Source organism: Psammomys obesus, unplaced genomic scaffold, assembly GCF_907164565.1.
Source record: "Psammomys obesus unplaced genomic scaffold, mPsaObe1.curated_primary_1811, whole genome shotgun sequence".
Classification (NCBI taxonomy): domain Eukaryota; kingdom Metazoa; phylum Chordata; class Mammalia; order Rodentia; family Muridae; genus Psammomys; species Psammomys obesus.
In genome coordinates this window covers 1-13,456 of record NW_026593465.1, presented here as the reverse complement: position 1 = coordinate 13,456, position 13,456 = coordinate 1, and the positions used below count along the sequence as shown (strand labels likewise).

The following is a 13,456-nucleotide window of genomic DNA, read 5'->3' as shown; positions in this document are numbered from 1 at the left end:
GTTTGTGGCCACCACTGCCTGGGCCTCCACTTTATTTTTTTTTTTTTGAGAAAGGGTCTCTTATTGACCTGGAGTTTATAAATTTGGATAGGCCTGCCAGTGCTTCAGGGTTCCATTTGTCTCTGGCTCCTGTCCCCAGAGCTGGGATTAAACATATATCACCATTCTTGGACACACACACACACACACACACACACACACACACACACACACACATTAATATGCATTCTGGGATCAAACCCAGACCCTTACTCTTGCACAGAGAGCACATTCCCAACTAATCTCTCCCCAAAGGGCAGGCTCTTCTGCCTTTGTGCTCTGTCCTTTCAGTGATGCGTCTTCCCATGTGTCTCTCCTTGGCTCTAGCCCTGGGTGCTGAAGTGCTTTTCTGTGTCAACAGCGCTGACTTCCCCAGGGTGGCATCAGGGTCCTGGGTATGATATGCTGGGGTCACTGAGCAATTAGGAGTGTGGCTAGGAGGCAAAGAGACTTCCAAGCCTTTGGCCGCACTGATGAGGGAGTAGAGGAGCTGAGCTCATCCTCAACCCATCTGTGACTCCTGAGGGACCCTGAAGGCTGACAGAGCAAGGGTGGGGATGCCGGGAGCTGCAGCCCAGCATTCCAGAAGCAAAGCGCTGACAACCTCTGGCAGCTGTATCACTTTGGGTATATGTTTGGACTCACTTTTTAGGGAAGGCGAGGAGAAATTGGGCTTCAAGGAGACAGAGGGACCATGGGATGTCCGGGGACTCAAGGTCAAAAGGTAAGCTTCAGCTGACTCATTATTCCCACTCCCCTGTCTCCTCCCATTTTCTTGCCTGTTTCCTCTTTCCTACCACCTCTCTCCCCTCCCGACATGTTGTATATGTTAGTTCCTCTGGTTGCAGATGAGCCTTCAGCATTCATTTACTTCCACCCATAATGGAAGTGTAGCCAGAAACAAGGAAAGAGAGAATGCCAGACAACATCTCTCAGGGGAGGCAGCCCCTTCCTGCTGAGGAATTAGAGTCCCCGTTTCTGCCTTTGACCCCGCAGTGACGGCTGTTTAATCTTTTGCAGGGAGTGAAAGGATTTGCTGGAGCTCAGGTATTGTATTTCCTTCCCAGTCAGCTTTGCTCTCCTAGCTCGGGATTCATTTCCTAGCAAGCACATGTCAGACCCCCCCCCCCGCCCCCGACGGCTTTGGTGCTGTCACCTGTGATGCCTGACTGCTGACTTGTTCCTCAGGGAGACCACGGAGAAGACGGGCTTGATGGGCTGGATGGAGAAGACGTAAGCCATCTATCGGTCTCTTTTCCCTCTGCGTTATCACAAAGCCATCATGAGACTGATTTTCCTAAATGAGATTTTGTTTTCTGTTTGTTTAGGGATTCTATGGACTTCGTGGGGGAAAGGGAGAAAAAGGTGACCCTGGCTCTCAGGTAACTCTTCGGGCATCAAGTAGTCCCTGGTGACAGATCCAGCCTTGTTTGCTGCACTGGCATTTGGGGATAAAACCGACAGCCAACTTCTCCACCATCTTCGTTACCTTTCTTCTGGCTGTGACCAAATGGCCTGGCACCTCCTGGATGCCCCTGGAAAGCAGCTAACAGGAGAAAGTGTTTACTTTGGCTCACAGTTCAGAGGAATAGTCTGTTTTGGTGGGGAAAGCATGGGGGTTGGAGGGTCTGTTTCCTGGCTTTAGCTTATGCTTCCAGAAAGATAGAGTCCTCACGGTGGGGAAGGCCTGGTATGGCTGCAGGCGCAGGAAGCAAGCTGACCAGTTAGCCACGGGTGGGAAAGAGAGTGAGTGGGAAATAGGGTGAGAGTATAAACTCTCAAAGCCAGCCTCCAGGGATGTGCTTCAGCAAGGCTCCACCTCCTAAAGGTTCCTCCCCAGGCAGTCCCTGCAACCGGAGCGGGGGCAAGAGTTCAAATATGTGAGCCTCTGAGACATATTTCCCATTCAAACCACCATAACTACTATGCGATTTTCACATTTCCAGCCTGAAAACCTTACTGTGTGAGGTCTTTCTGTGGTTACGGTTTTTCAGAAGTCTGTAAATGAACATGTTCAGCCATTATTATTAACTTTTATATTCTTTCCTGATATCAAGTACAAAGAGAATGGAAAAGTTAATTTGGAGACCTTGGGAGTTATAAATCATAGTGAAATAAATACTTCCCAACAGCCGGTATTTTAAATCATCCCAACAGCCGGCACTATCTTTTTGTTCTGACCTATTTATTTATCGAACATTTTTGAGCATCTGTAACATACTTAATGATTTGTCAAGGATCCAGAGATGGGGTGGAACGCGTGTAATCCTCATCCTCAGGGATCCCACGGTACACAGAAATGGTGGGGCCACTTGGGGTCAGTCCTTCTGGGTCCAGTCAGCTTCATGATGGTAAGAGGAGACTCATACAGTGCCAGTGAGACATTAGGCTGTGTGTGTGTGTGTGTGTGTGTGTGTGTGTGTGTGTAGCTTGGGAAGGATTTAAGCAATCAAATCTGTGTTTCAGAAATATTATTTGGAAGTAGTGCAGGGACTGCTGGCATTGACATGGGTATAAGGAAGGATGAGGGGTGGGTCCCTAGCGATTGAGGTGAGGTGGGATGCAGACTTCAGGCAGAGTGGTCACAAAGAGAATGACATATATAATATATGAATATACTATTATTAATATTAATATAACATATTAATATAATAGAATATATTAAGGGCATGCAGGGACCAGCCTGGGTGCGGCAGTGGGCACATGGGTGCCAGAAGCCACCCTCAGGTTGTGCAGAACAAGGCCTGCCTTAGAGTTGCTCCCTAGAAACCTCCTCTGTTCCATTATAACCCTGGCTCAGGGACAAAGGCTCTTCCAATGTAGGGGAGCAGGAGAAGACGTAAGCCATCTCTCTGTCTCTTTTCCCTCTGCGTTATCACAAAGCCATCATGAGACTGATTTTCCTAAATGAGATTTTGTTTTCTGTTTGTTTAGGGATTTTATGGACTTCGTGGGGGAAAGGGAGAAAAGGGTGACCCTGGCTCCTTTTCCTGACTGACCCGGGGGAATCAGTCAAAATGCCTCCAGGGACCATATCTCAGGCAAATTTTTAATGGAAAGTTGTTGGAGGTGACAGTAGAAAACCCCATAGGTCTGTATGTGATTGTTTAGATTTAAATTCAGTGAAATAAAAAAAAAATTTACCCTTCCATCTCACTAGCCACATTTCAAGTGTTGCCAGTGAAAGATGGCTAGTGGCCACCATGGAGTTTTTTCCCATTGCTGTGGAGTTTTTCCCAGTTGCTGGAAGTTCTACTGGACAACCCTATGCTTAGACCATGAGAAGGTTTCTTGCTTCGTAGCCCAACTATGGCTTAAACTTGAACTTGGGAAGTCTAAGGGCACCTGGAGGAGGCAGGAGAAGAGGAAACTTTTTTTTCTGGTTGACTATCTTCCTCCATGTGCACTGTTTGACATTTCACCCCATTATATAAGCCACCTACGGGGGGCTCATTTCATTTATTTGTTTGTTTATCTGTTTATTTATTACTAGGGCAGCCCAGGTCTCAGAGGCGCCCCCGGAGAAGATGGAGAGACAGGCTTTCCAGGAGATCGCGTAAGTTACCAGATCCCACTTCGCTCTGAATTTTATCTCAACAAAACTGTTTTCGTTCTCCTTAGTTCTCCCCACGAAATATGATGATGGGGGCTGGGCAGAGGTGCTTGTTACCCAGGGCTTTTTCATTTTGGGGTAGGGGAATCTGTCCAAATCTGATATGGACTGAGTATTTTAAAGGCTCAGAATGGAGTATTGAGTTCTTATAGTGTGTTGATGCTTCCAAGTCACCATGGTGAAAACTCCCTTTCTTTTATTTGTCAGATTCCTAACCTTGTGGACCCTGAGCTTGATTCCTTTCTTGTTTGTCTGTTAGTTTAACAGCACTGGGACTCGAACCCAGGTCCCTGTGCCAGCTGTGCAAGCACTCTCCCACGAAGCTACATGCCCACTGGGATTGTCTCTTCCAGACTCAGGTGGAAAAGGCTTTCATTCCGCATCTGAGGGAATGGCCTGATAGCGGGCCAGTACGTCAGCAAAGCCACACTGAGGGGAAGTCACTGCATGGCCTGTTACTCTTAGAATACTGCTTCAGTCACCAAATCATCTTCAAACGGGGGCCGAGGTTACTTCTGAGAGCCTTACGTTGAGGATTTTTCTTACACTCACTTCATCCCTTAGCTTGAATTAGCTTAGTGTCTCTCAGCCTTCCTAATGCTGTGGCCCTTTAACACAGTTCCTCATGTGGTGGTGACCCCCAACCATAAAATTATTTTCCTTGCAACTTCATAACTGTTATTTTGCTACTGTTAAGAATCATACTGTAAATATTTTTGGAGATGGGGGTTTGCCAAGGGGTTGCAACCCACAGGTTGAGAAATGATGAAGGCTAACCCTTAGATATTACTTAAAAAAAAAAAAAAGCCTAGTGGTGCAGTCTTGTAATTCCAGGTACTCAGACCCCAGAGGCAGGTGAATCTCAAGTTCAAGGCAGCCTAGGTAACTTGGTGAGACCCCCATCTCAAAGATCTGTCAGTGATAGAAGATTTGCTGAGTTTAATCCCATGTGTACCACACAAGGAAGAAAAGGGAAAAAAATGAAAGCCCGGTGTGGCACACACCTGTAATCCTAGAACTCAGAAGGCTGAGGCAAGATGGTCACAGTGAGTTCAAGGCCAGCCTGGGCTCTGTAGCAAAGCTCTGTGTCCAAACTGGTGAATTAACTAACTCCCTCATTCTGGTGCTTCTGGATTCTAACCATTTCTGAAATCATCTCCTAGGGTAACCCAGGACGAGACAGCATGGTCAAAGGCGAGAAGGGCACCAAAGGAGAATGGGGAAGACAAGTAATTGCATCTATGTTACATAGCTAAGTTGACTAATCTCATTGTCGAGTGAGGTAAGTTTAACAAGGTGTATTAACAAACACTCACTAAGTCATCCATAGTTAAAAGGGAAATAAGGTATGTCTGAGGCAGGCTGTATGTCTGGGGGACGTTATCGATGTTCTGGGAAGTGATGATGTACCTCATTTGTCGTCATTTACTCGCAGCGTGTTGCTAGCCCTCTCCTGGTTGCTGCCTCTGTCCCTACTGGCCATCTCACCAACAGGGACACTATATAGCATGGTTCCAGCATGACCCCTTTATCTTGCTGTCGTGATGGCATTTGCTGCTTTATGCCGATGCTCTTTAACCTGCTCAGGATTTATAATCAACCCACTTTTGACCTTTGTTTTCTTTGTGTTTCTAGGGGAGAACTGGGCAGAAGGGGACAGAAGGCAGCCCTAGCTCCAGAGGAAGCAGGGTAAGTATGTACCAGACATTTGTTTCCCACCGTACCACTCGTGATGGACACAGAAAAGTGGAGATCATCTCCTGGTGCTGAGAGAGCAGACCCGTGGCTGGTGCATTTGCAGGCGCCCTAAATCTCAGCACTGCTGACCTTTTGGGCCTGAGAGTTCTTTCTTAGGAAGGACTGTCCTGCACTTCGTAAGAGACTTCTCAACACTCCCAAGCTCTACTCATCTGCTTACCCACTTGTGACATCCGAAAAGGTCTTTTCCAATACTGCCAAATGTCTCCAGCGGGTGGGCATGGGAGGCAAAATCATCCCTGCCTGAGAAACACTGTGTTCCAGACTGCCTTTCCCTTTCTTCCTTCAAGGTGGTTTTGAATACCTTTGAAGAGAGCCAATGATTTCAACATACACATTCTCCACTCCTGACTTAGCATCTGGGAGCTATGTCAGAGTATTATGGACTGGATAGACATAATCTCATGCTCTTTATACATTGACAGTGGGAGAGGAGAGCATGAATGGCTTCTTCTTGAATGGACTCCCAGACACTGGCTATTAGAGCTGACTCATTGGAGGCCCTGGGGTAGCTGATAGCATCATGTGATATCAAGGCTACCTCCCCCAAAACAGGACGTTGGGTTTCCTTCCATTTTTAAGTTCTAACCAAGAAACTACATCACCCTTTGTGAATTACTCAAGTTAGAGTTGATATTTATTATTATTTTTTTCTGGGGGGAGGGAGAAGAATCCTGCTACGTACTCCTGGCTGATCTGGAAGTCACTATATAGAGACCAGGCTGGCCTAGCACTCATTATGTAGATCAGGCTGGCCTTTAGCAGGCAGAAAATTCTCCCACCTGTGCCTCCTCTGTGCTGGAATTACAGGTGTGCCCCCCCCCCCACACCTGGCATGGAGGTATCATTCGTACCGAAAGCTTCCCTGTCTCACACTCAGCACAGACGAGATGACAGAAAAGAACGTTCAGAACCCTGGATCTGGCCCTAATTTGCTCAGAGGGAAGGAAAACACTTGGCTTTCTTATCTGAGTGTTGGATTGTTCTCATCCCTTGAAGGTAGCAGCCTGCTGCCCCTTTCCCGGGGAACAGAGGTTCCATCCTAGCTCATCTTGCCATTGTTTATCCTGAATATCAAAGATCCTAAGCCAGAGGGGCTGGGCTTCCCTTGCTTTCGGGACCATTCCCTCCCAACTCAAGAGGGTTAAGATGTAATAGGGGGACGCAGCAGAGCAGTGAGATGAGCTAAGTGTTATAAATTTTAGAGAGAAATAGATCTGTTGGCTCAAGAGAAAGGGGTTTTTAGTTTGAAATAGGTTTGTAACTGACACATAAATCACACACTTTCAAAACAGAGAAGTTAGGGAGTGGGGGAGATATTAATCCTTGGGCACACTAGTCAATACCTTTTGAATTACCGTAAGACAGAAGGACCCCAGCCCCCTCCCCATTTCCCTGCTTTGCAACTTATTTTTCTTTGGAGTTAAATAAGGCAACATTCATATTCATGTTCACAGTCAAGCAACCTGGGGCTCTTCTGTCCTCCCCCACGTTTCCAATGTAGGCCAGAATTCTGTCATAAGATTCAGAGCATCTTAAGTGGATAATAGATTGTTAACAAGACAGCTCAATCCCAGGCATGGGCTCCTTGTGTGACTGAACTTTGACTTGTAAAAATTAATCATCGCAACAGCTGTTACTAACACAAGGCTCAACGTGCTGACAACCACACAGGAGGCCGCATCCCAGACCAGAGGCCTTTTGGTGGCCTGCTTGCAAAGAGTCCTTGTGACATTTGTACTTATGTCATCCATTTTGTACCAGAGCCTCATCTAATCATTTTCAAATACTCATGTAGATAAGCCTCATAATACTCCTGCCAGGAAGATTATTTTCATTGTATCCATATTATGACATGAACAAATCAAGGAGACTCCAGCAACTTGCCCTAGGCCACAATAGCTAGTAAGTGACTGGGCTGGGATTTGAGCTCAGACCATCTCACTTTAGAGTCTGTAGTTCCTGACCACATGCAATTTCTTTGGGCCTCCTTGGTTTTAAATAAACAGTGGAGCCGAAGGCAAGAGAGTGTGCTTTTTCTAGGGCTGTGCCTCTAAGTACAATGTTGTACAGCACTATTACACAGAATAAACTTTGTCCCGTCCAGCGGGAGTTCAATGAGTTCCTAAGGAGGGGCTAAAAGAATGGGGTGGTGACAAGAGACACGAAGAATGAGAGCAAGTCTATAGTCTGATCTCGCTCTTCGTTTATTTGAAAAATTTCACACAACTTTATAGGGAGAAGGCAGGAAGGGAAAATATGTCAGCAATATAGTTTACAAAACATAACAGGGTGATTAATGATGATGCAGAACACCGCAAGGATGTTTCCTAAAAGAGATACTGCAAGAATGTCAGCTAAGATATCTCAAAATGTCTAGCCTGACAAACAGATGTCTCATAGGTTCTGGAAACATAAATCACTCACCTACGACCTTGCTGCAGCTGTCTGTAACTTTCCACTAGCTGGCCTTGGCTCCCGGCAATTATTCTTCCTTCCAGCCTATTTCCTCTACCCACCCTTTTTTTCTTTTTTGAGACAGGGTCTCTCTCATCGTGCAGCTCAGGCTGCCGTTGGGCTTACTTACATGGACTAGACTAGTTTTGAACTCAAGGGCTTTGTGCCTTGGCCTCTCAGGTGATGCAATTACAGGCACGGGCCACTGTGACCAACTTATCCTTGCTTTGGATTTTTACTTGAGTGCGTATGTGCACTTGCATTCAGGTGCTCACGGAGGCCAGAAGAGGATGTTGGGGTTGCAGGTAGCTGGTTGTGAGCCACCTGGTAGGGGTCCTCTGCAAGAGCACCAGGCACAGTTAACCGGAAAGAAACCTCTCTAGCCGCTATCATTGCTTTTTAATGGAGACGGAACGTGAAGTCATGGCAACAGTATCCACCTTTGCTGGCTTTTTAATCTTCTCTATTTTCCTATGTCAAGAGCATCAACTAGTCATATCCAGAGACAAACAGCTGACGAGTTACTATGGGTAACTTCTCCCAAAGGGTATTTTAGAAGTCTAATACCTGGTGAACCTGATATTTGGGTGATTTACCATAAGGAACTGCAGGAGGTGGGCAACTGAGAGAAAATGGCAGCTCTGAAATAAAGCCTATATAATAATTGAATAAATGCAGTTTAAAAAAATGAGCCTGGCTGATTATCACAATACAATATGAATTGAGAGTGCCCCACAGTTTCCTTAGTGAGAGTAATAATCAACAGATTTTTATCACTGTAGATCTGGGAAAATAATGTAGGATCCAGGTCCCGAGGCGTCACCCATCTTGGCTCTCCTCTGTCCCCGGTGCTTGCACTGGTGACACGAACTCCCTTCCAGTTATAGATGCAGACAGTACTGAGGGACCAGCCTGACTTTATTGTGATAAACTTGGTCAGTAGCATCTAGATCACACAAGGGAGCAGCTACCACCGGCCATTTCCTCCCTGAGGAATCCTCTAGAGCCAAGCTTCATGGGGTCCGCGTGATGCACCACCACTTCTAGAAATCTCTCTCTGTCTTCCATACAGCACACAGCTGTATGTGGGTTTGCAGGGAGGGAAACGGTTTCTTCGGGGTGATCTGGACCTCCAAATAGCCCACTGGATGATCATCAGGAGGTGTCGGAGTGGAGCGGAGGCTGCAGCAACTTTACAATGGGTTGCCCTGCACCAGTCCCCTAAATGTTAGTGTGTGATTAAAACACCCAGTGTGAAAGCCTGCCCTGCTAAGGCCCCCGTGAACCTCCTATAATCAGGGAATGGGAGAGACTGGTTTTCCTTAGGGACAGTCCTTCTATCTGGACACACTGACTGATGCTTTGCTTTTGGTGTTTTAGGGAGTGGAAGGCCGGAGAGGGCCCCAGGGTCCCTTGGTAAGTATTCTTTTTACTTCTTGTCCTTTGTGGGAGGAGGCTGAGGTCATATCTTCTATGTAAATAATGCTGGGCAAATGGCATTTGACAGGATGTTGTAAGCATGCCCATTCCTGGACACGAACCCCACTGGAAAACACAAGCAGCTATCCAATAAGTCAGCTTCCAGAAATAGGACAGGCCTAAGGCAAAAACCTCCCCCAGAAACACCTCCCAACAAACAAATGGAACATGCACATCCCCAACTATCACACCCTTGACTGACTCTCACACGTGTCAGGAACCAGCCTGTGAGAAAGTAAAACTCTTGCTTCTTCTTAGCTTATATTCAAAAAATTATAATATATATATAAACATATATAAATATATATATAATATATGTATATATTTTCCAGGCATTCCTTCCATACTTTTCTTCTTTTAAACCTGCTTTTAATTAGCATGCAAAGTATTTGGTGTCATTATGGCATTATCAAACAAAATTTGTGTCTTAGTTACTGTTCTATTGTTGTGAAGAAACACAATAACCAAGGTAGCTTATAAAAGAAATCATTTAATTGGAGGCTTTCTTATAGTTTCAGAAGGTTAGTCCATTACCATCATGGTAGGGAGCATGGCATTGGAGCAGTAGCTAAGAGTTTCTTCCTGATCCTAAGGTAGCAGGCAGAGAGAGAGGGTGAGACTGAATCTGGTGTTTAGAGACTTCAATGCTCACCCGCTCAGTGACACACCTTTTTCAATAAGGCCATGCCTCCTAATCCTTCCCAAACAGTTCTATCATGTGGAAACCAAACACGCAAAAACATGAACCTATGTGGGCCATTCTCATTCAAACCACCACAACTGATTCTTTTTGAATCAATTGTCCTTTGCATCCTCATCTTTATGAGAATTAGAAACATGAGTTCATTCCTGACAGTTGGAAAAATAAGACCCCAGGCAGTATAAGGGGTGAACCATGGCAGACAAAGCAAATGATCTCTATGAGAGCCATGCAGAGAAAATCTTAACACTGAAAACTCTTGTTTATCAGGGAAAAGCAGGTAACCTGGGGCCTCAAGGTGCACAGGGACCCGAAGGACTACAAGGCCCACAGGTATGATGGGTATTACATAAATGTGGGCAAATGGTGTGGAGCCATTCTGGTGGGAAGAAGGCAGGTAGCTCTCAGTACAAAAGCACACAACAGAGGGGCTGGAAAGCTGGCTCTATGGTTAAGAGCACATAATACCTCAGCAAGGACCAGAGTTTGATGTCCAGCACCCAAGTGGGATGGCTCCCAACAGCCTATAACTGCAGCTCCAGAGGATCTGATACCCTCTTCTGGCCTCCCTGAGCAACTGCATTCATGTGTGCTGACACACACACACACATAATTAAAAACAAAAAAATAAACATTAAAAGAGATATACAACTGGTAAAAAAATTTCTATCTGAAACCATCATCTTGTGTATGATGGGAGATAATTCTGAGTTTTGATTTTGTTCCATCAAACCTGCTCCAACATTTGCAGCTCATAAATGACCCATGAGAGAGGAAATATGCGGTCTGCCCTCACCTTGCATTGTGCCTACATACTGGAAAGAATGAATGATTAACAGCTCAATAATATATTATTATTATTTTTCACTGGATGGTCATCAGTCAGTCCCCCAAATGCTACTAGTGGCACGGGTGTCAGAAGTGAGGACATCTTCCCTGTCTTCTCTGCCTGGAAGAAGCCATGGTCATTTTGGGGGGATGTCTTTGTCACACCTGGGTATTGCCACTCTGTGGCTCTTACTCTGTGTTGAGCTCACCTTAAATCTGGACTTGTCCAAAAGAGTCTGTGTAGAAACGCCAATTTTCATGCCTTTCAAGGGCCTCATTTTTCTTCTAAAAATTTCCAGATTATTAACTCTAAACAAGTTTGAATTCTCTTGATTTTTTTTCTGAGGTCTATTGACCCTGCCGAGTAACTATGGGATCAATCTGGATCTGTCTGGGTGCTGTTAGGGCTGGGTGTGGGATAGCATCATTTCAGATGCTCTGGGGTCCTTTAATGCTTAGTGGCTTGAGGTTCAGTGATTTCCTGTTAGGCAGGAACCAGTCTCCCCAGCTATGCAAGAGAACTATGTGAGGCCCACACATGAACTATGGCAGAGATAAACTTTGATTCAGTTGACAGACATCTGCCACCGTGTGTTCTTTAGTGCAAATTTGAAACTTCCATTTCCTGTATTTTAAACATTGAGAAAGCACGTTGGTCCAGTGAGGTATCAAAGAGTTACATTCGATGATTACTTGTGTCTTCCTTTCTCTGCAGGTTTATTTTCCCCCTTTTAATCTATTTTTACTTCTTCCTGTAGAAGAAGGATGAAACCCTTATGCCCAGGCAGGGAATCCTTAATATGATCTGTGCCACTCTCTGGGCTCATCCACAGTTATATTCTTCTAAAAGAGACTTAATCTCACAGCAGTAAGGCTGCTTGAAGGGGTAGAGCATTGCTCTGCCCTCATGGGGGTGTCTCAAAAGCATCTACTAAGAGACTGAGTTTCATTGACATCACATTGAATTGTTGTTGTTATCACAAAAAGGGGTCGAGCGGAAATCGTGGTGGGAAAGGAGAAAAAGGAAGTCAAGGGTATCCGGGACCTCAGGTGAGTGACTTGGAGACATTGGGGCAATGACTCCCAACCTCTAGTTTGCTCTTACTGCAAAATGCCTAAGTGTGCAGTGTATTTTATGTCATCTACGAAACATTTCTTTTCTTTTTTTTTTTTTTTTTGGTTGCTGTGGATACATTTTTAACCAAGGTCAGATCCCTCAAACCTAGCTGACATACCTAGCGATCTTTTACCCTTCAAGTACAGACTCACTCCCTCAGCCCGAAGAAGCATTTGGAAGACTTAAAAATGCTGCCAAATGATAAATATGTCCAAACCAAATGAGTCATTCTTCTTGTATTTTCCTCTATGCCATCTATCTGTCTCTCCATTGACCACAGACATTTGACAGTGCAAAAATACATGCTTGCACAATCATGTTTGATTTCTAAGTCCAGTTTTCTAGTTCAGCATTTGAATGAGTTTTCCAAGTGGGGAATGGGAGTTTGTTAGTTGACATGATTGTAGTGAGGGTGAGGGGTTTGTAGCACTTGATTCTATAGAGTTCTTTAGTTCTGCCACTGAGAGCTCAGGATGCAAGAAATGCCTGAGCGTGCTCCGTCACATCTTCCAAGCAGGTGGGTGAAGGATGCTTAATGCCCAGTTTTAGATTGGGAAATTGAAATATACCTTGTATGCCGTGATGGATGCGTCCATAGTTCTGTGGGATGTGAATGTGGCAGTGATATATTTTATTCTAACATTGCAGATCGTTTCCCCTCACTTGGAAAGAATACTGGCTGAGTCAAGGAAGCCTTTTACCCCCCTGGTCCCCAAAGGGCCCATATGCACCAGTGAATGCAGAGCCATGATCCTGTTACCTAGATTACCTTCTGTCCCCAGGCATCTCCTGTTAAGGAGGCCTTCTGGGCTATTGGAAATGATGTGGAGAAGTGTCCTGTTCCTAATGACTTCCCAGGAATTGCTGCAGTGGTGGCTTTTTCATCTTTTACTCTTTTTATTTCTAGGGTTCTCCTGGGCCCATAGGACCTAGAGGGAGCATTGGAAGACCTGGATTTGGGGGGGAGAAAGGTAAACATTATTTTTCATTGGTTTCATGTAGTGGGAACAAAAGCAGCAGTGTTTTCTCCTGAGCTGTGTGCAAATTCCTCATATGACTCAATCAATCCAAGCACCACGCTCAAACCACCTGCTTCCTGCTAGAAATCCCTTCCTCCTTACTTCTAGGAAGCTGTCTTAATTACAGGGAAAGACAGTTACCTGCCTATCACAAAACACTGCTGAGAATTCTCTTCAGCTCCTGTATTTCCTGAGCAGGAATGCATTCGTTGACAAAGAAGGGTGGAGCAGAAGTATTTGGACTTACTTTGCTCTGCCTCCTTTGGCCTCACCCAGGCTTGCCATGGCTAATGTAGCTGTGGTGGAGATTTCCAGAGTTCCCGCTGGGTTTAATGCTTTCTTGTCGAGGCCTCAAAACTCTTTCATATTTGAGCCAAGGACCTAAGCTTTCTTTCTTTCTTCCTTTCCTTTCCTTTCCTTTCCTTTCCTTTCCTTTCCTTTCCTTT

At 45.3% G+C, this 13,456-nt stretch overlaps 1 protein-coding gene across 1 annotated transcript; it reads left to right on the top strand.

The window, feature by feature from the left end:
* Positions 1-707: 707 nt before the first annotated feature.
* LOC129684146 (collagen alpha-5(VI) chain-like) lies at positions 708-11,924 on the top strand (the record flags this gene model as incomplete). The annotated part of the gene is made up of 10 exons (XM_055617219.1): positions 708-763; positions 1,060-1,086; positions 1,228-1,272; positions 1,368-1,421; positions 3,533-3,595; positions 4,816-4,881; positions 5,288-5,341; positions 9,248-9,283; positions 10,317-10,379; positions 11,862-11,924. Coding segments are annotated over exons 1-10 (501 nt in total), but the record flags the coding sequence as incomplete, so codon positions are not given.
* Between the last annotated feature and the right edge of the window lie 1,532 nt (positions 11,925-13,456).